This window comes from Rhinoderma darwinii, chromosome 5 (genome assembly GCF_050947455.1).
Source record: "Rhinoderma darwinii isolate aRhiDar2 chromosome 5, aRhiDar2.hap1, whole genome shotgun sequence".
NCBI classification, from domain to species: Eukaryota; Metazoa; Chordata; class Amphibia; order Anura; family Rhinodermatidae; genus Rhinoderma; species Rhinoderma darwinii.
The window spans coordinates 277,823,084-277,850,802 of record NC_134691.1 but is presented as its reverse complement, the minus strand read 5'-3'; the positions used below and the strand labels follow the sequence as shown (position 1 = coordinate 277,850,802).

The 27,719-nt window shown below is 41.1% G+C and overlaps 1 protein-coding gene across 2 annotated transcripts in view; it reads right to left on the bottom strand.

Annotated features, from left to right (window-relative positions):
• Positions 1-296: 296 nt before the first annotated feature.
• Positions 297-27,719, bottom strand: part of NEK10 (NIMA related kinase 10) — a 161,647-nt gene continuing 134,224 nt past the window's right edge. For both annotated transcript variants that reach the window (XM_075827183.1, XM_075827182.1), the window contains 6 exons: positions 20,634-20,734; positions 17,043-17,153; positions 10,211-10,310; positions 8,740-8,792; positions 8,600-8,655; positions 297-709 (listed from right to left, as the gene is read on the bottom strand). In XM_075827183.1, the coding sequence (XP_075683298.1) occupies positions 658-709; positions 8,600-8,655; positions 8,740-8,792; positions 10,211-10,310; positions 17,043-17,153; positions 20,634-20,734 (473 nt within the window). In that variant the 3' untranslated portion in view covers positions 297-657. The remainder of the gene's footprint in view (positions 710-8,599; positions 8,656-8,739; positions 8,793-10,210; positions 10,311-17,042; positions 17,154-20,633; positions 20,735-27,719) is intronic.

Here is a 27,719-nt window from a genome sequence, read left to right as displayed (position 1 = left end):
TACTGTCCCATACTATAACCATGTCTTCAGTACAGGGCAGTATTCCCACGGTAACAAGGGACTCCTAGCATCATAGTTAACTATAATGCTAGAAGCCCGGCTCTCTGAACTGTGGTCGGTCAGGGAAATACGGCCGATACATGGTCCATATATCAGGGCCCGAACACTGCCGTTTGAATAAGGACTTAGTTTGTAAGAATCTCTCAAAACACAGCACAGCATAACTATCCTCCATTTACATATTGTAAGCCGCCATGATTTGGCTTCTATCACTATATGAATAAAAACATACAATCTTTCAATCAAAATAATGTCGTTTTATTTGAATCTTCCCCCTGTGCAAAACATATGCTCAGAGACCAAAAATCTGCAGTAAAGCTGTTATATACACTATCACACCAGGCAAAGACTAGATACACCAAGTCTTTTCGTTTAGATATAAAATATATAGTATTCAATTTATAGAGTATTTTATTATGCAAAGCCACTCAAAACAAGCGCAGCTCGTCTGATAATACAGTCACTTGCAAGTCTTTCCCATGGGATTCATGCAGTCCATGTTATCTTCTTCCATATATGTTAAGCAGCTTTAAGTTAACCAACTATTTCAGTTGGGAGAAAACACAGTAACATTGAGTCTTGTAAAGGTGAAAGCCATCATCGTTTTATTGTTAAAAGGTTCTTGACTCCCACTGGGAATGAGTAGTATCTACAAAAAGACAGATATGATAACAACAAAATATAATTAAGTGTCTTAGTAAACAGGATAAGCTGTGCGTTCAATAGTCAGGCTCCTCTCAAATTTGCAATGACCTCTGTCAGATGTTAGCTATATATACTTTGGCTGATTGATTGATAATAGAGAAAGCTATATGGCTTTAGGCCTCTTTCACACAGCAGTATTTTGATCAGTATTTTGTTCCAGTATTTGCATGACAAACTAGGCGTGGAACCTACACAGAGAAAAAAATATGATGTAAAGATTTGCACCTCTTCCGTATTTTGGACCTACTCCTGGTTTTGGCTTCCAATTACTAACGAAAAATAGTGACTAAAATTCCACCATGCGAAAAAGGCTTTACTTCCATGATACAAGATGTGAACTCTATAGTGGGTTAAGGAACATTTAGGCTGAGTTCACACAGGGCGGATACGGTGTAAGAGCACGCAGCGTATCCACCCTGTGCACTGCAGGGAATTCCAGGCAAAAAAACGCACCAAACTGTGGTGCAGTTTTTCACCCGAAATGTCAGCTGGGGAAAACTGCAGCACCAGCCAGCCTGCTTGCAGGCCGGCCTCCTGGGATGACGTTTCATCCCAGGTGACTGCTGTAGCCTGTAATTGGCTGCACGGGTGGTCACATGAGATTGAGATGAAGCGTCATCCCAGGAGGCCGGCCTTCTGACATCACCTAGGCCGGCCTCCTGGGATGACATTTAATCCTATGTGACCGCCGCAACAGCCTGTGCTGGAGGAAGGAACACAGATTTATTTGTAAGTATCAGGCTTTTTTTTTTCTGAGTTGCGTTTTTTGCAGGGGGATCGAACCTGCCGCAAAAAACGCAACAACTGCTATTTGTTGCGGGATTTAGCTCCCCATTGAATTCAATAGGGAAATCCCGCAACAAATAAGCAGCGTTTACACAAATACAATTCACATGCTACGTAATAAATTTCCGCACCGCAGGTCAATATCTGAGTGTTTTTTCCACTTAGTATTTACGCAGCGTGTGGATGAGATTTGTTCAATCGCATCCACTTTGCTGCTACTGTATTCCGCTGCGTTATTTTTCTGTCCACAATTCCCGACGGAAAAAACGCAGCAATTCTGCTACGTGTGGACAAGCCCTTAAAGTTTACTTTAATCAGAGAGAGTTAAAAGTTAATATTTGTTATAATACTTCTGCAAATAAAGGTAAAAAGGCAGAGTAGATGAAATGTTACTTGTCCACTAAAGATTCTAATAATATCATAATTATTATTTTTAATTACGGCAGTAACATAATAGAGGTAAAAAAAACATGTTGGGGGACACTATGGGGGCATTATACTGTGTAAGGGTAGGCACTATAAGGACATTTTACTGTTAGGAGGCACAATGGGTGCATTATACTATGTGGGGAGACACTATGGGGGAATTATGTTATGTGGGAAGGCACTATGGGGGAATTATGTTATGTGGGAAGGCACTATGGGGGAATTATACTATATGAGGAGGCACTATGGGGACATTATACTGTGTTAGGAGGCACTATGTGGGAATTATACTATGTGGGGAGGCACTATGGGGGCATTATTTTGTAGGGTTCACTATGAGGCATTATACTATGTGAAGAGGCAGTATGGGGGTATGAAAGTAACCGAAGGGTTAAGTTGTTTATCCTGTATAATCAGGCTGAGAATCAGATATAGAGTTAATAATGATTATTACATGTGTGTATGTGGGATATAGAACCCCCAGGAAACTTTGAAGTTTTAACTTGTTTTTTCCAAAGGTGGGGGCTTAGGCCTCATGCACACGACCGTAAAAACTCCCGTTATTACAGGTCGTAATTACGACCCGTAATAACGGGCTCATAGACTTCTATTGGCCACGGGTACCTTCCCGTTTTCTCACGGGAAGGTGCCCGTGCCGTTAAAAAAGATAGAACATGTCCTATTTCAGGCCGTAATAACGGCACGGACAGTCCATAGAAGTCTATGGAGCTCCCGTAATGACGGGTGGCTACATGTGTGCACCCGTCATTACGGCAGCGTTGCTAAGCGACGTCAGTAAATAGTCACTGTCCAGGGAGCTGAAAGAGTTAACTGATCGGCAGTAACTCTTTCAGCACCCTGGACAGTGACTACCGATCAGAATAAAGAGCAACCTGTAAAAAATAAAAGACGTTCATACTTACCGAGAACTTCCTGCTTCCTCCAGTCCGGTCTCCCGGCCGTTGCCTTGGTGACGCGTACCTCTCGACATCCGGCCCGACGTCCTGGCCGTCCCTGGATGACGTTTCAGCCCATGTGACCGCTGCAGCCAATCACAGGTCAATCACAGGCTGCAGCGGTCACATGGACTGCCGCGTCATCCAGGGATGTCGGGCTGGATGTGAAGAGAGGGACGCGTCACCAAGACAACGGCCGGGTAAGTATGAATTTCTTTAACTTTTATTACAGAAAGGGCTGTCCCTTCTCTCTATCCTGCACTGATAGAGAGAAGGGGCTGCCGATTAGTGCAGTGCTATTTTGCCGCCAAAAACGTGCCTGTAAATACGGGTGGAATACGGGTGACACCGGAACCATATTTACGGGCACGGGTCCGTAAATACTGGTGCAAAACGGGTCGAATACGTGTGACACCGGACCCGTATTTACGCCAGTATTTACGGGTGGGAAAAAATACGGTCGTGTGCATGAGGCCTTAGGGCGTTTTTACAGGCTGTCTTTGTCTAACATGTATGTATGTATGTATGTATGTATGTATGTATGTATGTATGTATGTATTTATGTATGTATGTACCATAAGTGATCTTAAACCTAATTGGTTAAGCTACCACTGCAATGAAGCTATACTTGCACTCGTGTGTGTCTACTATTGGCTTTTGTATGTTGTATCTCTCTGGCATCTTGTCCTGTATAAATAATCCGAACGGGGAGTGGTTCTGCAGAGAATACCACATTTGATACTGAAGCACTTGCCTGTGTCTGTGTGTCCTCTCCGATGCATCGCTTTCCCGATTTGGACTCCGAGGCTAGATTCTTAGAGTACTTTTAACTCTGCCAAACCCAGGCTACTCTGACAGGGGCATTATACTGTGTAATGAGGCACTGTGGGGGAATTATGTTATATGGGGAGGCATTATGGGGGCATTATACTATATGAGGAGGCACTATAAGGACATTATACTGTGTTAAGAGGCACTATAGGGACATTATGCTGTGTTAGGAGGCACTATGTGGCCATTATACTATGTTGAGAGACACTATGGGGCATTATACGTCGTGAGGAGGCACTATGGGGGCATTATACCGTGTAAGGAGGCACTATCAGGGTATTATTCTATGTAGGGAGGCACTATGGGGCGATATACTATGTGGGAAGGCCCTATGGGGCATTATACTGTGAGGGGAGGTACTATGGGGCATTACACTGTGGGTGGGGGCACTATAGGGGCATTGTACTGTGTGTGGCTGGCACTAAAGGAGCATTATGGGGCATTACACCGAGTGTGGGGGCATTATGGGGGTATTATATTGCGGGTGTGGTGGGGCACTATGGAATTTTATACCTTTGAGAGGAGACACTATGGAGGCATTATACTGTATGTGGGGTGGCACTATGGGGGCATTACACTGTGTGTGGGGGCACTATGAGGGAATTACAATCCATGTGTGTGTGGGGGGGACTATGAGGGAATTATACTTTGTGGGGCCATAGTGTGCATTATACTGTGTGGGGAGGCACTATGGGGGGCATGATACTGTGTGAAGGGCACTACGGGAGCTTGATGTTGTGGGGAGGCACTATAGAGCCATTATACTCTGTGGGCTGAACTTTGTGTGGGGATTAAGAGGTGTGGCTTAAAAACATTTTATTTTTTTAATTTGCCTGCATAAGTTGTCCGTCTTTCTATTACTTGAAAGCTGGGAAGTATGCTAAAACAATGGCATATACATTGGGAAACATCAGAGACATTTAAAGTTTAAGAATTTAAAGATTCTAATAGTATTAATTATGGCAAGAACATTATAGAAGGCAGTTATTAACGTCATAGGCAACCCCTTTCATATTTGGGCTTTTTTTTACATATATGGTGGTATATTTATTTTCAGTTTCTGTCACAAAAAAAAAATAGAAAAATCCTGTGGTGGTGGAACTATGGGAGCATTATACTATGTGGGGAGGCACTATAGGGACATTGCACTATGGGTAAGTTACTATGGAGGCATTATAATGTGTGTGGAGGCCCTATGGGGACATTATACTATGTCAGGAGGCACTATGGAGGCATTATACTGTGTGAGAAGGCCCTACGGGGGCATTATATTGTGTGTGGGGCAGTATGGGGGCTTTTTACTGTGTGGGAAGGCACTAAGGGGGCAATATACTGTGTTTGTGAGTAGGCACTATGGGGGCATTGTACTGTGTATGGGGCGGCTTTATGCTGTGTCGGGGCACTATGAGGGAATCAAACTGTGTGTGGGACTATTGGGGCATTATACTGTGTGTGAGGAGGCACTATGGGGGTTTTGTTCTGTGTGTGTGGGGAATTTTATACTGTGTGGGTGCACTATAGGGTCAGTATACTATGTGTGCAGCAGGGCATTATACTGTGTGTGTGTGGGTGGGGAGGGGCACTATGGGGCATTATACTGTGTGAGTGTGTGTGTGTGTGTGTGTGTGTGTGTGTGTGTGTGTGTGCCACTACGGAACATTATCCTGTGTGGGGAGTCACTACGGGGGCATTTTACTATGTGTCAGCGTCACTATGAGAGCATTAGACTGTGTGTGGGCAGCACTATGGGGACGTTTTACTATGTGTCTGGGGAACTACACTGTGTGTGGGGGGGGCACTATTGGGGTATTATATTGAGTGTGTGTGTGGTGGAAGTACTATGGAACATTACAATTTGAGGGGAGGCACTATGGGGGCACTATACTGTGTGTGTGTGTGTGTGTGTGTGTGTGTGTGTGTGTGCGTGCTTGCGTGCGTGTGTTTGTGGCTCTATGGGGGCATTATACTGTGGAGAGGCACTGGGGACATTATATTGTGCGGAGATGCACTAAGGGGGCATTATACTATGGGGAGGCATTATACTGTGTGGGCTGAGCTGGAGGTGTATGGACAGGGATTGGGAGGTGTTAGAGCCAGGGCTTAACGTACAATAAATTTGCCTGCATTAATGACTATCTTTCCAATACTCAAATGTTGAAAAGTATGCTAAAACAATGATGCAAAGTTTAGTATATACATTAGAAAACATCAGAGATCTGGGCACATACAAGTTTCATGAGACAAAACATAAACGAACTAAACAGTATAACTCCCTCTCTGTCTTAGGGCGGATTTACGTGATATACGTCCGTGCCACCCACGTGTTTTTCACGTGCGTCGCACGGACCAATGCTAGTCTATGGGGCAGTGCAGACTGTCCTTGATTTTTGCGCAGCGTGAGTCCGCTGTGTAAAACTCACGACAGGTCCTATATTTCTGCGATTTTCGCGCATCACAAACCCATTGAAGTCAATGGGTGCGTGAAAATCACACGCACCACACGGAAGCACTTCCGTGGGACGCTCGTTATTCGCGCAACAGCAGTCAAAACTATGTTTGGAAACAGAAAAGTACCACGTGCTTTTCTGTTTACAAACATCCAAACGGAATGTCATAATGATGGCGGCTGCGCGAAAATCACGCATCCGCACATCCTATCTGATGACACACGGAGCTGTTAAGTGCATTTTGCGCAACGCAAAACGCAGCGTTTTTTTGCGTGCGCAAAAACGCACACGCTCGTGTAAATCCGCCCTTACACATAATATAGCAACAACTTTCAGTTTGCACAGAGCTTGTAAGCAGCAACACCTCTCTGCCCTGAGGGACCTTACACATTGCAGTTAGGGTATGTGCACACGAGAACTGGCTTTTACGTCTGAAAAGAGACTGTTTTCAGGAGAAAACAGCTGCGTCGTTTCAGACGTAAAAGCTCCTCCTCGCACTTCTTTGCCGAGGCAGTCAATTTACGCGTCGTCGTTTGACAGCTGTCAAACGACGACGCGTGAATGACAGGTCGTCGGCACAGTACGTCGGCAAACCCATTCAAATGAATGGGCAGATGTTTGCCAACGTATTGTAGCCCTATTTTCAGACGTAAAACGAGACATAATACGCCTCGTTTACGTCTGAAAATAGGTCGTGTGAACCCAGTCTTAGGGTTTTGAGTTGGCCTCAGTACAGCAGCATTTACTGATGAGGCCACTGCAGATGCTGGACTGGGAACGGAAGCCACATCCCACCAAGAACACTACAAAGCCTCCAAACTCCATGTCCTAGAACTTAGCTTTTAAACAACAAAAGGAAAAACAAAAAATGTGTTTGTCCTACTACTTTATATGACAGTTGGAGGCCCTTAGCATCTATAGGAGAGCAACCTACTGTAGGAGGAATAAATACACCTTTTACCACCTTTTGGCTATGTTCACACGGAGTATTTTGGGGGAGGAATATCTGCCTCAAAATTCCGTTTGGAACTTTGAGGCAGATTTTCCTCTCCCTGCACGCCGATTTTCGCGGCGATTTTCGCGCCGTTTTTCGCCCGCGGCCATTGAGCGCCGCGGGCATAAAACAGCGCGAAATACGCTTTCTCTGCCTCCCATTGAAGTCAATGGGAGGTCAGAGGCGGAAGCGCCCGAAGATAGGGCATGTCGCTTCTTTTTCCCGCGAGGCAGTTTTACTGCTCGCGGGAAAAAGACGCCGACGCCTCCCATTGAAATCAATGGGAGGCGTTCTCGGGCCGTTTTTGCCGAGTTTTGCGACGCGGTTTCCGCGTCAAAAAACTCGGCAAAATACTCCATGTGAACATAGCCTCTACCAGCTTTCCAGTCACTGCCTTAAAAAATAACAATAAATAAATAAAAATAAATAAATAAATATATAATAAATAAATAAAAAAATATAAAGCAAAAGTTTAGGCATCCCTGAAGGTGATTCAATAGTGTTATTTTTATTTTTTTATTTTTTTTAGCATCTCAGTACCTAGCTAATCGGTTAGATTTTAAAAGTCTTATTGTTAGGAAAAATGAACACTTGATAAATGATGAAGGTCCAAGTGACTCGGGAGACATTTAATACGAAAAAAGAAAAAAACAAGATGAAGTTGCAAACATTTGCAGATAACAAATATGTTTCTAGTGAAATTTGGCAAATTTAAGCTAAATATGAATTGCTAAAACGTGAAAAAATGGTACAAGAAGTACCATTCATATTAAAGATTGAACAGACCAAACAAAACCAGTAATATACTGTTAAAGTTGGCACAGTAGGGGCAAAATACAATGTCAAAATTTTAACAATGTGGTTGTTGTATTGTAGCCATGAGAAAGTGGTACAGTCTGTACAGAACTAATTTGTAATTGGCACAGAGGGTATGCCAGCAAAAGATGATGGTGTCCCACACATTACCCACAATTTAATAACTGCATTACTGATTTTTGTGGCATCTTAGATAATAATGGAGGAAGTTACAATACTATAGCAGAGGGCAAATACAAAATGAACATCGGTTATGTAATACAACTTTGTCACATGGCAGGCAAAAAGGGCAGACATATCATGGACTGCTGGCGGTTTCAAGCTACTTATGACTTGCAGAAGACCAATGATCTACAGAATCCAAACCTGGACTTTCAAATTCAGAAATTGAGAAAATCCAGTACGTCTGTGGTCCCAATCATGCTGAATTATCAGCATTTTACTGCTGTTGTACTAGTGAAGAACACATTTGGCCTTCCTAAGGTATAATTTTCAGCATTGAGTTTCCCCCAACATTATTCTATATTTCTAGTATAGAATACTACTTACTCCAAAACAAATTAGTTCCCATTTCCTACCTGTTCGACGTTAAATGATAGTACCCACTGTCTTCTAAAATCTCTTCAATCATTGTCTATATAAGAAAAACATGAATTTAGAATATCTGTTAGACACGGCCTCTTCATACACTCAATCATGAAAAAAAAAATTACCATACCTGTAGTTGCTCGTAGGTTATTCCACCATCAAATTCAAAGGTGCCAGCATTTCCTATTACCATGGAAATAAACATATTATAATATCTGCTCTATCAATTAACCCCTTCCCGCCGCAGCCAGTTTTCATTTTTTAATTTTAGTTTATCCCTTTTCGCCTTCCAAGAGCCATAACTTTTTTATTTTTCTGTTGACATAGCAGAAGGAGGGCTTTTTTTTAGTGGGAAAAGTTATGTTTTTTATGGCACCATTCAATGTACCATATAATATACTAAAAAAGTTTTAAAAATTATTTTCTGCGGTGGAATGGAAAAATTTCTGGGGGGCCAATAGGATGACAGAGGGGGCCTCCATCTGTCTATCGGCTTAGATGCCATAGTCACTATTGATCTCTAACTGGTTAAATGACCTGGATCAGAGTAATCTCCGATGCCGCCGTTAGAGCGGGGTGCCAGCTTTATTATACAGGTGACACCCACCGTGTATAGAGCGGTTTAGCTTCTGAAACTGCTCCATACATACCGTTCCCTACTATGACATACATCTACTTGGTGGGGCAACGAGTGGGCCGCAGTGCTGGAAAGAGTATTTTTCAAGACTGTGAGTATATTGAAAATATTTTTGATTTCTATAAAAGGGGTTTTCCACAATCTACTTCGATCTCGGAAAATCCCTTTAAGTCCATGGATTAAACATGTAAGCAATGATTCAAATCACACTTATAATGAACAAGTAAAACTATAAAATGCAGGATATTTCACTAAAATTGTAAAGAGCAAATAGAGAAAGTGGTACAAACATGTTTACAATTACTGAAATAGTCTCTTTTAAGCCTCGCTGAATACATTGCCAGCTCAAATTGTATTCAGGTACAAACAAGACAAGCCAGCCATCATATTTGTACCGCTAATAGAAGATGCATTTAGCTAGATTATTTGGCCTTGTAGTGAGAACACAAATAGGCTGTTGAACAGCAGATCAAAGCGGTAGTGATTGTGTCCATGTACACAGACCTCCCCGGCAGAGCATTCTTTGAAAATGATTGCTTTATGCCATAATTTACAATTTCCATTTTTATTGTGCCTCTCTTACATAGCAGCACTTTGATCAGTACTCCGCTTTGATATGAAAAATCTGCAAATAAAATTGTATATGAGCACTAATAGCGTTCAATCAAATATTTTATCCACATTTTTGTAAAATATGATAGCTTAGTCTTTTTATGATATTATATACTACATAGTCGCTAGTCCATGATTATATCTGTGTATGTATTCTCTCATCTAAGTGGCTTCTTCAGTTCAACTGAGAGGTAGAAACATTTCCTATGAATTGATAACCTTGTGGGTAATTCAATAACAATAATTAAAAATGTAATCATCAAGGGGCCAGGAACCTTATAAAGGTTCAATTTACTTGGAATGGAGATAAGCAAAGTTCACAAAGTTATTTTATGTTTTGGTTTACGCAAACCTGTCCTGTCATCAGAGATCAGTGACGTTCCGTACGACTGTAACAATCCATGGCAGTCATCAGCAAAGAATTCTATAATCTCAGGGGACCCCTGCACAACCTAAAAAGACATCAAAAGACCTAGATAAATTATACCTATAAAATAGTCTGGTACCATGAGTGAGTAGAGGATTTATGCATTATTGATACTCTGTAAATCTTTATACAGGCTTATAAGAATTGTCAGCTGCTACCAAAACAAAGGACGTGACTGAGCTCTGTGTAGTATTAAAGGGGTTATCCATTTATTAAGGTTAGGACAAGACAAAGAGTGCTTCACTAAGTGAGTTCATCCAGCTATTCATGTGCATCTTGAACTATAGAGCTGCATCCTTAAAGGAGTTTTCCCATAATCATCAATTATTACCTATCCACAGGATAGGTGATAAATGTCTGATCGGTGGGTGTATGACTCCTGGGACCTCTACCGATCCCGAGAATGGGGGTCTCTGAGTGCCATATGTGAATGGAGAAGTACTGTGCATGCTCGGCGACCACTTCATTCACTTTCGATGAGGCTGCCGGAGATAGCCAAGTGATAAATGATGATTATGGGAAAAACCCTTTAACTATTATCGTTACTTTACAACATAAATCAATGGACCCTGTCTTAGATGGAAATTAAGAAGAGAACATTTAAATCAATAAACATAAACTAGTAGGCGTAATTGCACCCACTAAGCAGTCCCAATGCATATGCTACATATGTTAATTAATTTCCCTCTGTGAGTCCTCTCTGCCAGTCATTGGAGAGAACGACTAAGGGACCCTAGTAGTTGGCAGGGATATAATTATATAGAGAAACAACTGGTCTGCCTAGGCACAATGATCCCAATTTCCCAACTACTAATAGAGTTGATTAGTAAATTAAAATATAACTTTTAATAATGAAGTTAAGACTGAACTAAAGACGTACAACATGTAAAGGGTTAAAAGTTACACAGAGTCGGCTGGAACGTCAGTAAGGATGAGGTATATACAATGTGTCTTATAGACACATATAGTCTAGCCCTGATTTATCCCCTGAGGACGCTGCTTCTGCAGTGAAACATGTCGGGGGGGCTATCGCAATTTTAATGATCACTCAGCTTCGCAGTCACACCTCACCTCAGTGTGACATAGTGTCCAAACAGCAGTCTGCAGCTGCTGTCCATGTTAGTCTATAAGACACATTGTATATACCTCATCCTTACTGACGTGCCAGCCGACTCTGTGTAACTTTTAACCCTTTACATGTTGTACGTCTTTAGTTCAGTCTTAACTTCATTATTAAAAGTTATATTTTAATTTACTAATCAACTCTATTAGTAGTTGGGAAATTGGTATCAATATGCCTAGGCAGACCAGTTGTTTCTCTCTGCCAGTCATTAGCACTGACAGGGCCAAAACAACAGTTTTTACCTTGGTCGTAGACAAATACTTATTTAAAGAGACCTGTCCGAGTGAAATTTTTCCTTTGAATATGTTTTTTGTGCTGATGTGGCATAGTTTGCACTGTGACACATTCACCATTTCTATCTCACAAGAACATATACACGATACACTAGTGTACATCATCAAATATATAGCAAGTCACAAGATTTTGCAAATCAATTAAATGTTTCAGTGACAGGTTAATCATATAAATCTCGTTGAGTGTCTTTATAGTTTTAATAAGCCGCTGTAAGGGCATGCCCAGACATGGCGGATTTCTTCCGCAACTGTCCGCATCATTGACCGCACATAATCTGCGTTGCAGATTCTGTTGCGGATCTGCCCAAAATGGGCATTAAATTGATGCGGACTAGCCATTGCGTATTGAGGTGAAAGTACTTCCCTTCTCTCTATCAGTGCAGGATAGAGAGAAGGGACAGCACTTTCCCTAGTGAAAGTAAAAGAATTTCATACTTACCGGCCGTTGTCTTGGTGACGCGTCCCTCTTTCGGCATCCAGCCCGACCTCCCTGGATGACGCGGCAGCCTGTGATTGGCTGCAGCCGTCACTTAGACTGAAACGTCATCCTGGGAAGCCGGACTGGAGGAAGAAGCAGGGAGTTATCGGTAAGTATGAACTTCTATTTTTTTTACAGGTTGCTGTATATTGGGATCGGTAGTCACTGTCCAGGGTGCAGAAACAGTTACTGCCGATCGCTTAACTCTTTCAGCACCCTGGACAGTGACTATTTACTGACGTCGCCTAGCAACGCTCCCGTAATTACGGGTGCACACACGTAGTCACCCGTAATTATGGGTGCACACACGTAGTCACCCGTAATTACGGGAGCCCCATTGACTTCCTCAGTCTGGCTGTAGACCTAGAAATACATAGGTCCAGCCAGAATGAAGAAATGTCATGTTAAAAAACCAATACGCTCCGCAGCACACATAACATGTACATAACATCTGCGGACTTCATTGCGGAATTTTGAATCTCCATTGAAGTCAATGGAGAAATTCCGTAATGATTCCGCAACCAGTCCGCCATACGTCCGCAACAACCATTGTATGCTGCGGACACCAAATTCCGCACCGCAGCCTATGCTCCGCAGCGGAATTGTCCGCAACGTACAAACGAACCCTACTAAAAAGCTGTGGAAGGCAATGGAGAAACGGGTCCGCTGCGGATTTCCGCTGCGGAATGTCCGCAGCGGAATTCCAGAGCAATTCCGCCACATCTGGCCATGCCCTAATACATCTGTTTTGAGAAAAATAAAAACTTTTAAATATGTTTTTAATTCTTTTCCTCATTTTATAAACCTAAGCTTCTTCTTTCAAAGGTAAAGACAGAAGAAAAATATAATAAGAGTGGTTACCTAGGACAGAGATAAGAAGCTGTCATTAATAATGAAGGTGTTGCTGACTTTGCTAATTGAGTGACTAATGGCGTCAAATTGATTGAGCACGTTCTTCATAGGACAACCGGATGATATTAATTATGGAAGCTGAATATTTAGCACTATATGGCACAGAAGATGCTGATGTGAGTAAATACCATTGGAATAGTATTACAGGGTCACAAGTGTCTATAGCGGATGTTAGGATTGTAAAGTTTCTATTTTGTTATGAAGTTTCCTAGTGTGACAAATGTCTTAACCCCTTAAGGACTGGCCTTTTTTGAGTCTTTAGGACGATGTCACATTCCGAGAGCCACAACTTTTTTTATTTTTCAGTTAACTGTATGAGGGCTTGTTTTTTTCAGGACTAGTCAAATTTTGTTAATAGAACCATTTTGGAGTACATATATGCAGTATTATTGATTGACTTCTATTTGCTTTTTTGGGGGGGAATTGAAAAACAGCAATTCCACCATTGTTTTTTTTTGCGTTTTAAATTTATACTGTTCACAATGCAGCATAAATAACATATTACCTTCATTTCATGGGTCGGTACGATTACAAAATATGTATAGTTTATTTAATGTTTTACTACTTCTACAGAATAATAGAAAATGTCATTAATTTTTTTTGCCACATTCCAAGAGATATAACTTTTATTTTTCTGTCGACTAAGCTGTATGTGGGCTTGTTTCTTGTGGGAAGAGTCTGATTTTTTTTAATTGAACCCTTTTGAGGTACATAGAAATTATTGATTAACTTTGTTTTTTTTTTGCGGGGATAGGAAAAAAGCAATTCTTTCGTTGTTTTTTTGAACACCATTCAATGTGCGATTAAAATAACGTATTAACTTTACTATATGCGTCATTATGAACACGCGATACCATATATGTATCTTTTTTTTAAATAATTGAACACTTTTGAAAAATAAAACTACTTTTTAGTGAAAAAAAATGTGTTTCTTTTATTTGTACTGTGAACATTGTTTTTTTTTCTTAATTACCTTTTTAAAACTATATTCAATTATTAAGTGCTACTAGGGGACTACACAATGCGACTTTTTGATCGCTTCCAGCAGGGTAAAGTATGCTTACTATACCAAAGCATTACTGCCTGTCAGTGTACAACTGACAGGCAACCTATTAGGCAGTGCGAAAATGGCAGGAATTGGGGGTCTTTGTTAGGCTCCGGGCTGCCATGACAATGATCGGCACACAGAGATCGTCCACCCGCCCACTTCCCTCTGTTAAACTCCCGGCTGTTGCAGCGGGATGTCAGCTGTACACTACAGCCAACACATGCTGCAGATGGAGGGGGCGCACCATTACCACAATGCTACTGTATGTCGAGGTGTGGGATGTTAGTCCTCATCATAATGTACAGTTACATCCTAGTGTGCATAGGGGTTAATCATCTGACCGGTGTGAGGTGCATAATTTGAAATGCATCTATACTAATCATCTGATATATATTTTGAGAGGGCTTAAGAAAAGCCCCAGTAAGAGGACTGAAATATTGCGTTATTTACTTGAAGAGGTTAATAAAATAGCTTGAATTGACTATGTCCGGAAGTGCTTTTATTTTTTAGATTCGATATATCTATTCAGTATTACTATGACCCACTCAAATCATCATATCATCATTTTGTCATATTATCATGGGAGGAGCCAGTTGGTTTTAGAAGTCACTGAAATAGCCAAATGGAAATCAGCTGTGTGTAGTCAATGTGTTTCATGTAATTGTATAAATTCACCTGTATCTGTAAGGCTCAGCTACTGATGGAGACAAAAGAACTATTCAATAAACTTTGTGATAAGAATTTTGAAAAGTACCAGTCAGGAGATTCACAAAAATATCAAAATGACTCAATATCCCTCAGTGTACAGTAAAGTCAATCATGAAAAAAAAAATGAATTGTGTACAATTCTAAATACAGTATGCCCAGAAGAAGTTGCCCCCTAAATACTGACTGCAAAGAGAACATTAGTGTGGGAGGCCATCAAGAAACCGATAACAAAAATAATTTTGACATCTATGCTCACATTTTTAGTGCACATTTTTTTTCACAAATTACTCTAACATCGGGCATACGTGGCAGCACATCTATCTATCTATGCACAATTATCCCCCAACTCTAGAAATCTGTCACTATTCCTGCTGTAGGATAGTGGTCGACTGAGGTCAATAATTTGATGCAGATGGAGAATTGGGTAACTGATCACGACAATGCAGATAACTTCAATAGTACATGGTCTGGATGGATCTCCTTCAGGGACAGTGCGGATTTAAACAAATTGGCTTTCATAAAAAAACAAAACCTTGGGTTGCAGATGGGAAGGTCCTGTCTAGAGTTTGGTTCTTTACTTTCCTTTTTGTGACTTCCTTGATTTAATTCACATCACATACCCCACTCTATATACCCTTCCACTTCCCTCTCTTTCCCCCCTTCTCTCTCTTATTATTTCCCTACCTTACTCCAGCCTTCCTTTGCTTGGGCTGCAATAACTCTTTATTCGGTTTCCCACCTGAACAATGCAAGATTGTTACTATGCCTCATATAAGTATGCTATATGTTTATCCTTTATATTGAAGGGCTTTATATGTGGGGCTTTCCATTGGAATGCTTCATCTACCCAAGTATCTATTTGTTTAAATGTTCTTATGCACTGGAGGCTTTTTAACTATCTCTTTGACTCTTCTTGTCGATTTGTTTAAAACTTTGATAAAAACAAGTTTATGCAAAAAAAAAAAAAAAAAAACCTATGGCAACGCTGAAGGAGTAATGAGCTTCCTTGAAATCCTAGTAAATCACCTCTAATGAGTGCGGTTTTCCAATAGATGTTTATTTTAATCACATTGAAGAATGATGTTTTATGTCAAAATGGCTTGCAGTGTCTATATTTATCAGAAATATATTTCATTTTTTAAACTAAAATATATTCAGTAACCCAGGACGTGTTAAACGTGAACATTTAAAATTCATCCAGAAACGTTTGTCTAGGTCATCTATGAAGGTCGTTTATTGCACTGTCCTTGGATACAAGAACACATAATCATGTCCATTCATAGACACAAGGGATATTAACAAGGGAATGCATTTAATGTATAAGTAACCCAAGAGAACCAGGTGATATTATAGTGCTCCTTGGGGATTAAATGTGAGATTGTATATACCTTGAACTATATATATATTTCCCATTTTAGCATGTTCTTTTTCCCTAAAGTAAAAAATGCTCTGCTAAAAGGGTATTGATCAGGAATACAATTATTTCCCATAAAAGTGTATAGAGCTTTCCATGTATGCTAGAAGCACAAAGAAGCAAATTAGTATTATAGTTATTGATGAATATATAATATAATAGATAAAGAGTGTTATATACATATATAAAGGGTTATTTCACACAGGTATGGGGTATTGTTTGGCAGTCTTTATTATGGTAAGCTGATGGTTACCAGTGAGCACAATATTTTCACTAACAAAATACTGTCTCTAAAATATTACAGGATTATTCTCATCACACAAAGTAATGGCATTTCCCTTGAATGGAGCAGTGCTGGCAGTACTGCGGCCCCTTCAATCTAAGGATTGGTGAGGGTCCGAGCAATCAGGCCCTCACCGGTCACAAAGCACAAAGTAATGGCATATATTAGTGTGTGATGGGAATAACCTTTTATTTCTGACCCAGCATAGCCACTGTTTTGTCAGAAAGCCAAAGAAAGTGACCCTCTTTCCAGTCTCAGGATTATACCAAACAGTCCTTTATACTTCTAGCTTCCTGAACACCCATAAGAGTGCCACAGGTAGGAGAAGAAGGATATTGGACTGATGTAAAATTAAAGGATGTACTACTGTAAGATTTGTAAGAAGATGACTTAGGTCTACCATACTATGTAAAAAGTGAACACAAGATGAGGTAAGCAAAGATCATTTTACATTTGACACCATACTTAATCATATTTGATTCTAAAACATAGGTATACCTTCTGGATTTCTGCTTTCAGGTTGCAGGGATTGCTCTGGAGACTGAAAAGTGATTTCTTGTATCGTTCAACAATCCTCCTTTTCAGGTTGTCATGAAGAGCAGGCGGCAGCTACAGATCACACATGGAAAACGTTACAATGCTTGATACAATTACAAGCCTACAAAATCACCAGATTAATGGAACATAGCCTTTTTATCTTATTTATCTTATGTGAAATTAGGCAAACATCTTCATATTGTGATGGAAAACTGGCAATTGAGCAGATATAACTAAAGATGTGGCCCTGACAATAACGATATTGGTGTTATTTCTTTAGGCTGCTCAGAAAACTACCAAAAACCCTCCATCTGTAATAACAGATCCAGGCTATGCTTACCAGAGGCAGACATGGACTGATGAGGGTCCCAGAGCAACAGGATATGGGCTCCTTACTCCCCACTACCCCCGTATATCTCTCTTAACAATCCATCAGTAATTGTGAGCTATGAAATTCTTTAGCTCGGGCATTTACATGCAATACAATAGACATTAGGAAACTGCTTTAACCCCTTCCCGCAGCCATTTTTCTAATTTTAATTTTCACTTTTTCTTCCCCACATTCCAAAAGCCATAACTTTTTTATTATTTAGTCTATATAGCCATATGAGGGCTTGTTTTTTGCAGGACAAGTTTTTAATACCATTTCTTGTACCATATAATGTACTGGGATGGAATGGGAAAAAAAACCAGTGATAGATCCATTTTTTTCTAAGCTTTGTTTTTACGGCATTCACCTTGTGGATAAAACATCTTAATTATGTTCTAGGGGTAGATATGATTGTGGCGATACCAAATGTATATAGTTTTTTTTATGTTTTACTACTTTTACAAGGAAAAAACGAATTGTTAAAAAAAAAATGTGTTGCCATATTCTGAGAGTTGGGGCGAGCTGTAGTTTAACCTATTGGTACCATTTTGGGGTACATGAAACTTTTATTAAAATTTTTTGTGGGAGATGGTGACTAAAAACAGCTTTTAATTGGCATAGGTTTTTTTCACGGCACCATTCAGCGCTTAACAATGACGCTGATTGGCAGGGCAGAATGACTTGCCCTGCCAATCAGCGCCTTTCAACGACGCTACGCTTCCGTTATTGAAAGGCGCTGATTGGCGGGGCGTCATTCTGCCCTGACATTCAGCCCCCTTCAACGACACAAGCGTCGTTCAGCCCCAGCAGTCCTGCTCAGAAGAGAGCAGGCCTGCATTGACACAGTACGGCGCAGGGACGGGATCAAGGTGAGTATGTAAAGTTGATTTTTTCACTTTAAAACGTGAGTGGCATTATCTACGGGGGGAGCTATATGTGGGACACTATCTACAGGGGGGCTATATGTAGAGCACTATCTACAGGGAGGGCTATATGTAGAGCGCTATCTACAGGGGGGGTATATGTGGGGCACTATCTACAGGGGGGCTATATGTCTTATAGTATACTTATTGTATACTTTTGCATGTCCACATTATATTATCTACAAGGGGATCTATGGGGCAATATCTACAGGGAGCACTGTGTGCGTGGGAGACAGTGTATGGTGCTATTATAATCAGTAGCACAGTGGATGGTGCTATTATAATCAGGGACACAGTGTACGGTGCTATCATAATCGGGGACACAGTGTATTGTGCTATTATAATTAGAGGTGCAGTGTATGGCGCTATTATATTTAGGTGTGTAGAGTGTGGCACCCTGAGAATTTTATCTTTGTTTATAGGTGCAGAAATGCTTGAAAAGTGAGAAGCTGAAGACATCTGAGCGGCAAACTGCAGAAATGGGCTGTGGCCTGGAGAAGTCATCATATAGGTCTGGACCGGATGGAGAAGAAAAGAGAAAAATAAAAACTAGACTCTGAGTCAACGGTGAGTCACTTAATGTAAATGTTTATTTTGCCTCTAATCAGTACTGTAGTCACTGTATGATCTGCAGCGATGATGGGTGGTATGATTATTTATTTTGTGAAACAGTAACTCCCAGCATATCCTTACCATTGTTCGGGTCATGCTGGGAGCAGTAGTTTTACGCAGTACAAACCTATACGGCAGGGGTAGCCTGGCTGGTATATACAGGGATGATGGGGTTTATATACAGGGATGATGTACCGGTAGTCCAGCCATCATCCCTGCATTAACCCTCCACCATCCCTGTGTATACCAGCCATCATCCCCTTATATAACCACATCATCCCTGTGTTTACCAGCCATCAACCCTGTTTATAACCCCCATTTTACCTGTATATACTAGCCAGGCTGGAATATACAGAGATGATAGAGGTTAAATACAGGGATGATGGCTGGTATATACAGGGATGATGGTGGTTATATACAGGGATGATGGCTGGTATATTCAGGGATGATGGGGGTTATATACAGGGATAATGGCTGGTATATAATTAGAATGCGCCTCTTCAGTTGTAAGCATGCGTTTGGGGGGGCCCACTAGGTTGGGGCCCACTCAGAAACCCCTAGCTACGCCCCTTTACTAACATATTGCAGTATATTGTGATTTTGACAGGCTCTTATTAGGGCTTAATAGAAGTACAAAGATGGCATACCTGGGGCCTTCATTAGGCCCCCCAGGCTGCCATGCTATGACAGCCGTCAGCACCCTAAAATTGCGTCACGGGTGGGATGATTGAACGTCAGAGGAGACCGTCCCCGTTTCTAATGGCTTAGATGCTGTGGTCGCTATTGACTGCAGCATCTAAGGGGTTGAACAAGCAGGATCCCGCTCGTTATACTGACGTGTCAGCTGTAACATATAGCCAACATGCTCATCTTATGGAGCAGGCTCAGCCCGACCCAACCACCACAGTATATATATATACGGAAGGGCCCCTGTGAAGCTGCACAGGTTGCACTAATGGTAAATACGACTTTGATGCTTTCATTAGAAACCATTCTGTTTCTTTTTGAAAAATGCTAACACTTGATACATGGAGCAAGTAGCAGTCCGTGCAGCACTATTCGCGCCTTATTGTTAGTAAGGCACAATAAACTATGAATTATCTATTGGAAAGAAAGTGTTTCTCTTTCTGCAAACTGTCATTTTATATAGAAATTAAATAATAATAATAATAATATATATGATTTATACTATAACATTCTTTTAGTCTGGCATCCACAGAATAGCATGATATTGGGCTAATGGAATAACTGAAATTCTTTAATGCAGGAAAACAAGACTTTCTAGGACTGAAGAAGTAATACAGCAGTCATTCTAGGTCCTTGGAATTATTTTTTACAGGCTTTCCCAATATTGTCATTTGCTGGTTTGATGCTTGTTTAGTCTGTACCAACATTTGTAGACCTTTTGTTTTTGGATTTGAACCTTAAAAATGTTAGAAGCAATCATGTATTAAAGTTAAATCTGGACTGGATTAGACATATGCCGCACCTTTGGGAAACCCAGACCACTAGGTCCCAGATTAAAATAATAACTGAACCATGATTGTAACAATTGATCTAAGAGTTAAACTTTTTAATCTTTAATTAATGAGATGGCAAAATGTAGTATTTCTGTAATGCATAGAATTAAATATTTAAAATCTGTACCTGTGTAATGTAGATAATTTTGTGGAGCTGGATTAATATCTGTTGTATAGGATCACTAATCTGTCGTACTTTTCTCTGTGACACTGCAATACCTGCAGATGCTGTTTTGTAGAAAACAAAAAGTTTCAACATGAAAATTAATGAATAACGAAACAGAACTTCTGGAATATTATTCCATTTGAACATGATTTATATACATGGTATTTATCTTATTAGCTATACTTTTTGTCATTTATGTTATGTTAAAGGCTATGGAAACCTTTGTGCATGAAAAATCAATATACATATATGTTACTGTAGAAAAAATATTGCACTTATCTGTTTTATGCATTGAGCTTTCCTTTTTATGGCTTCAGTAGCTCTCATAACCAGTTTGCAACCTTTTCTCCATTCAAACTTCTTCTCTAGGGGCGTTCCCTAGCACTGGTCACATGTTCTCTTCTCTGTGTGGATTTCTCATGCACAAGCACAGCCTCCTCTCTGCTCTCCCCCATCCCTTCAGCTGCATCTGAGTCTGTTTTGCATAACCATGCCCACACAGTTACACAGCGTGCCTATGTATTTGCCATCCTCCAAGCTTCTGTTCACGATCTTCTCAGTACACTATAGCTCTCTGCTAACACAGGGGATATGTTGCACTGTGCATACTCAGCTATCTGTGGTTGGGAGAGATCGCTGGGCATGAACTGTAGTCCTCAGTGAAGAGGAGAAAGTGGCTGCTGAATAACTGAAGGGGAACTGTTTTAATCTGCACAGCACACACCAGTGAGTAGGACATTGCATATGTCACACTAAATGCTCGCACATGAGTCTACAAAGGAGGAGCTGCTCAGTTTGCCGTCAGGGAGCAGACTGACGGATCAGAGAGAGAACCTAATACAGCAGCTGGCCATGTACTGAAATACATTGCAGGTACAGAAGACAAACGGTAGACAATTTCTAATTAAGGCCAATTAGAAATGTGTTTTATATTGAAAGAACAAACAATGCAATTAAAAAAGAAATAAAAAGGTGTGCAAAGGTGTACATAGCCTTTAAACATATTTATCAGTACCATAGAGACCATACACACTCTCAATTTACCAACATCCAGCAGATACATGTAAAATGACCACTGGCCATTTGTTTGCTAACATAAAGGGGCCATGAACATTTAATTATTAAAAAAAGAGAAAAAGAAAGGCGTACAGACAGCATCACCCAATTGGGTTGAAAAAAAATCTTAGTAAAATGGGTTGTGCCAGTCTGGTGGCGTTGTGCTAGGAGCACAACGTCCTGAAGCGTTTGTCAATGTCGAGGCGCTCCAGCCCAGCATCTACTCAGGGGCAACTTGTGCAAAAGGATATAAAGAAGAATGTTTTTTTCCTGGCGCTGCTTGTTGTCCTTGGTAATTTTGAATTGTTATAAAATCCAACAAAAAGCAATATGCAATAAAATGAAGATTTTTTTCTAGGCAGTTAAAAGTCCATGGATTTTATTATGTGTGAAACCGGTTCAGGCAAAAAACATGAAAAGTTTGCCCCCAGTTAGTGGTTTTATAAATAGAAAACGTGCTAAATGGGAGCTGTTCTTTTCTTCTCACATAAGAGTTCATTCAAAACTTATGATATTACTCAAATCTTTAAAATTCCAATAAAACCAGTTAAAGTGTAACTAAACTTTCAACAAACTTCTGACATGTCATAGATTGGTGGGGGTTTGAGCACTGAGACCCCCACCAATCCCTAAAACGAAGCGGCAGAAGAGCTTGTGTGAGCGCTTAGCCGCTTCGTTTCTGTTCGGCTTTTTCCGGAAAGCCGTTGTAGCGGAGTATGGGCCCATAGACTTTATATTGAGTCTGTACATCTTTACATCGGCTTTCCAAGAAAAGCCGATCAGAAACCAAATGGCTCAGCGCTCACCTGAGAGATTCTTCTGCCTTGTTTAGCGATCGGTGGGGGTCTCAGTTTTCAGACCCCCACCAATCAAAACTTCTGACATGTCACTATGACATGTCAGAAGTTTGTTGAAAGTTTAGTTACCCTTTAATAAGTGGATGTCAGGCATTAAATAGTGTTTTCTGACTAAGTATTTGTGCACAAGCTAAACCTGTGCACAAATACTTAGTCAGAAAGCACTATTTGAAGCACTGTTTGTACACAGAATCCAGGGTAGAAACAGATCAGAGATAGCCTCAAAAAACACTGGCATGTGCTAAATCTCCACCCCTACCTTAAATCTATTTTACCCTCATAAATACTATTAACCATCTGCAGGGCACCCAGTTTAAAGAACATCCTAGCTGCCAGCCAAATCAAACATTAGGGGCAGAAAAAAAAACCTTATGGGAAGCTACAAACGTGACACTAGCCGTTGCCTCTGCTGTTATTTTGCTGGACGAGTTATATTTTTTAATGTTACAATTGTGGAGTACATATAAATGTATTAAAAACTTATATTATCTTTTTATTGGGGGCAATGGAAAAAAAGCAATCCCGACACAGTTTTTTTGGCTCATAGACTTTCTATTGAGTCCGTACACCGTTACATCGATTTCCGTAAAAAACCGAACAGAAACGAAGCAGCTAAGCGATCACACGAGTGCTTCTGCCACTTCGTTTTAGCAATTGGTGGGGGTCTCAGTGCTCGGACCCCACCAGTCAAAACTTCTGACATGTCACTACGACATGTGAGAAGTTTGTTGAACATTTAGTTACACTTTAAGTTTATTCTGTGGGTCATTAAAATTTCAGCAATACCAAATTTATTTAGTTGTTTTTTTTCTTCGTTTTACTACTTTTGCACATTAAACTCCTTTTTTTTTTTAAGTTCATTTGTTTTTGTGTCGCCACATTTTGAGGGCCATAGCTTTTTTCTTACCATCAACGAAGCTGTATGAGTGAGGGCTTGTTTTTTGCAGGCCGAGTTGTATTTTTAAATGGCACTATTTTGAGGTACATATAACTTATTGATAAAGGGGTTTTCCGGGACCCATGCCGATCCGCTGTTTTGAAGGGTCTCAGCGCTCGTAAGATATCTGCTTCCCCTTCATTTCTTCTTGCTCACTGTGAATCGTCGACACGCATTCAGCGGCGATTCACAGGTATTGCAGCATTTTCTCCCATTCACTTCAACAGACTGCACCACTAGCAGCAGTGTGGAGATTTAGGAACCGTACAGCGTGTACCAAAGTACACCAACGATTGCAGAGCCCCGGCATTAGGTGGGCTGGAGCATTGACATCTTTATGATCAGAGACCAGTCCACTTCACCTCAGAGTCAAGGATATCCTCAGAATAATCAGAACCAATATTTTCCCAATCCGCTTTGACAGAGTCTGAAATGTCCACAAACTCAGATTTACTTTCAGATCCCCAAGAAGCAGAAAGAGTAGGTTTGCATACCTCTGATATCTCTCTTAATGAGAAAAGTGCTAGAGGCGGAGGGAGGAAGATCAGGTACAGGCAAAAGAGACAGGAGACTGGCAGGCTCAGATCCAGCATAATTATTTTGGGTATCAGGAACACAGGCTGACACAACATCAAGAACTTCCTTGGACAGCTTTTTCCTGGGCACCTGGTAAAAGGGACTCATCTGGAGGCGCGTCTTTAACCAGCAGGGATGCCACAGCACCAACATGAGAGCAAAAGGAGGTGTTGAGGCTTTAGCAACAAATCAGCAGACTCGGTAGACTCAGGGGGTAGACTGGTCAATTTCCGTGGAACAGAAGACAGGGATATGGAATAAACCTTGGTGAAACATCTGGATAGACAGCGAGGTCCCCACTGGAGAGTTTGTCCTAAGTCTCAAACGATTAGTGGGGCATGCATACAAAGCCAGGGTAACCCCAAGAGCAGAGAATAGACAGAATCAGGCAGGACGTATAGGGAGATCTTCTCTGAATGTGAAGCCCCTACTTGGAGTTCTAGGGGTTCCGTAACAAAGTGGACTGGTTCAGAGAGAGGTCATCCATTGACAGAGGCCCAGTGGTACTCTTCTTTTTTTAGAGGTCTCTTTGAGATGTTCCCTGAAGCGCTGGTCAATACGGGTAACCAGGGCAATGAGGGCATCCAGGGTAACAGGGATTTCTCTGCCTGCAAGTTCGTCTTTGATTCGACTTTGATTCGACCAGCCAGACCCTCCCAGAAACCAGCTTGGCTTTATTGTTCCAAGCCAGTTCAGAAGCCAACATGCGGAGTTGTACAGTGTACTGGCCTACAGACCTATTTCTCTGCCATAGACTAAGTAGGACTGATAGAGCAGAGGAGACACATCCTGGTTCTCCAAAACCCAGCACGAAAGGCAGCAAGAAAAGTCTATACGTTTGTGGTTACAGGATAATCTCATTCCCACATGAGTTTAACCCAGTCCAAAGCTTCAACAGAAAGCAAAGACACAATGAAAGCAACTTTAGCTTGGTCAGAAAGAAACACGTGTGCATGCAGGTCAAAGTGGAATATACACTTGTTCAGGAAACCACAGCAGGATTTGGAGTTACCATCATAACGAGGAGGCAGAGGCAATTGAATACCAGAATTGCTGCAGTGTGAACAAGGTGCAAGTTGTTGTACAGGCAGAGGAGTTGCTGGAGGAGGATTAACCATTTGTTGCACAGCCAAAGTGTTCATAAACTGCAGGATTTGATCTTGACGATCGCTGATCTCCTTAATAGCGTCATGGAGCGCCTGTACCATAGGTTTGGGATTGCCAGCAACGTACATGGCTTGAGCAAACTGTAACAACCAGCGGCTTGTGAACCCACTGAGCTACTCCACTGGTGAGAGTAGCGGCTGGTAGGGGATAATAGGCAGGCAGGTAGGTAGAGGGTAGCTGGTCACAGGCAGGCAGGTAGCAAGACACAGGTAGACCTAGCAGGTAACTGGATACAGGCAGGTAGCTAGATACAGGCAGGTAGCAGGTAACTAGATGCAGGCTGGTAGTGGATTACTGGATGCAGGCTGGTAGCACTAGCAGACAGGATATCGGCTGGTAACGGACAACTGGATACAGGCTGATAACTGGTAGCAATAGCAGACAGGATACAGGCTGATAACTAGTACCAATAGCAGACTGGATAAGGTACATACATGAACCTATGCTGGATAACTCTAGGTTATTCCAATATTGCTCAGGCAGGGTGTGTCCAGTGAAGCAGACTAATATACCTGGTCATTGACAGGGAAAGATTTGGGTGCGCCCTATGGGCAGATCCAGCTACATCAGCAGCAGAAGGAAGTGTACGTGCATGGCAGTGTGGCGATTTAGAAACCGTACCAAATAAATGTATTTCACACCAGAGTGTGGGTTAGAGGATGTTATTGTATATCATCTATCTCTTTAGCATAATAACATAAATTAATTGTGGTTGTCAGAGCCAATAAGTGATATCCAGTACAATAAATGTAATAAAGTAGAATAAAAGAAATACATTTGCATAGTTCTCCTTGGTTAAACCAATCATTGTGCAGAATATTTTAGCTGGTTTATTTGGAATGTACAGTAAGAATAAAGCTAAATTTAGTAAAGCACTTGAGTGATTAGTATTCTGTAGTGAATGAAGGACAGTGCCAAGGTAAGGAAAAGAGTAAGCACAAAAGTTCATCTTACCATACTAGAATACTCTAGTTGATTACCACGACCCTACAAGTGCATGAACTGCTTACTTGGAGAAGAAACAACACAACTTGTCTGCACTCTTCGATCACTACAGTATTGTAACTGTTCACTCTAAATATAACTTATAATGCTTAATTAGACATAAAATTATTAGCCAGATAGCGGCATTTTGAGCTTCAACATTAGGGCACTTATATATCTTACAAGATTAAGAAAATGGACAAGTGGAACATAGGCAAGAGAGAATGCTGTGCCTGACAGTACTGTAGGAAAATGCTGGCCCTAATATGTACTTCCAACTTCAGTTAGGGAAAACAATTCTGGTAGCACTGCATACCCAAAAGGAAGAGAAGTTTAAAGGGAACCTGTCACCAGCATTTCACCTATTGAACTCTACTCATACCTCGCTGGCCGCTGCTGTCCAAAGTTCATTACATTGCCGTTATCCCCTCCGCTAAACTCCTACTCTGACCGTAAATAACGGTCTGCAAACATTTTGCGCCTTTTATGGTAATAATCCAGCAGTCTCGTTCATTCCTCTTCTTATGCCCGCCCACCGCCGAAAGCTGGCCCGTCCTGAATGCCGAAATCTCGTCATGTATAGTTCGACAGCCTTCCCTGCATCGTCCGATCGCCAAACCTAGTTACTTTGCATGCGCCGCTATGGTGACTCGTTCTGCGCATGCACCAGAACAGGACATCGATGCAAAAGTGCGGGATTTCGTGTGTGCTGGGGGGGAGGAGAGGGGCTGTCAATCAAAAGTAAGGAGGCGGGGTTAACTCGGAAAGGCTTGAGGAATGAAGATATGACTCTTTTTATGCTCATTAGCATACAGCACAGGAACACTGTAAAACGGAATACTAAAGGTAGAGAACCTACTTAGAAGATAATGATAGGTTACAAAAAAATTATTTTGCACCCACTTTCACCAAGAATTGCTGGTTTAATAGGTGAAATGCTGGTGACAGGTTCCCTTTAACAATGCTCATATTGTGTATCTTAGAATCTGTTTACATCACCTTTGAGTGTATATGCCCAGAAAGCTTCCAGCTTATACACTAAACGTATTCATAGGGCTCGATTCACCTCATGGGGGCTAAAACATTATCCTTTTGGTCTCAGTCAGGCTGGCATACATACTATGCTTTTCTATGCAGAGGCATCCCACAAAGCAAAATGTATACTGCGCAGTACATGTTTTTTAACATGGGAGCCTAAGAGAAAAACGTATGCCACTTTATGCCTATACAATGGCAATACCCTCAATATATATGTCTGACGGAAGGCTCAGATGTGATGTGTACATACTTTTTCATGGCTGGAGGGAGAGGGAATTTTCATCTGGAGCATTTTATGTAGAAAAAAAAATGACGACAGCAGCTGAACACTCATTGTATAATGATAATCTGGACATTTGGTACTTCACATATAATAATGTGAATGTATTATATGGTTGAGGGAAATGAGAATCCAAGCAATCAGAATTGTGG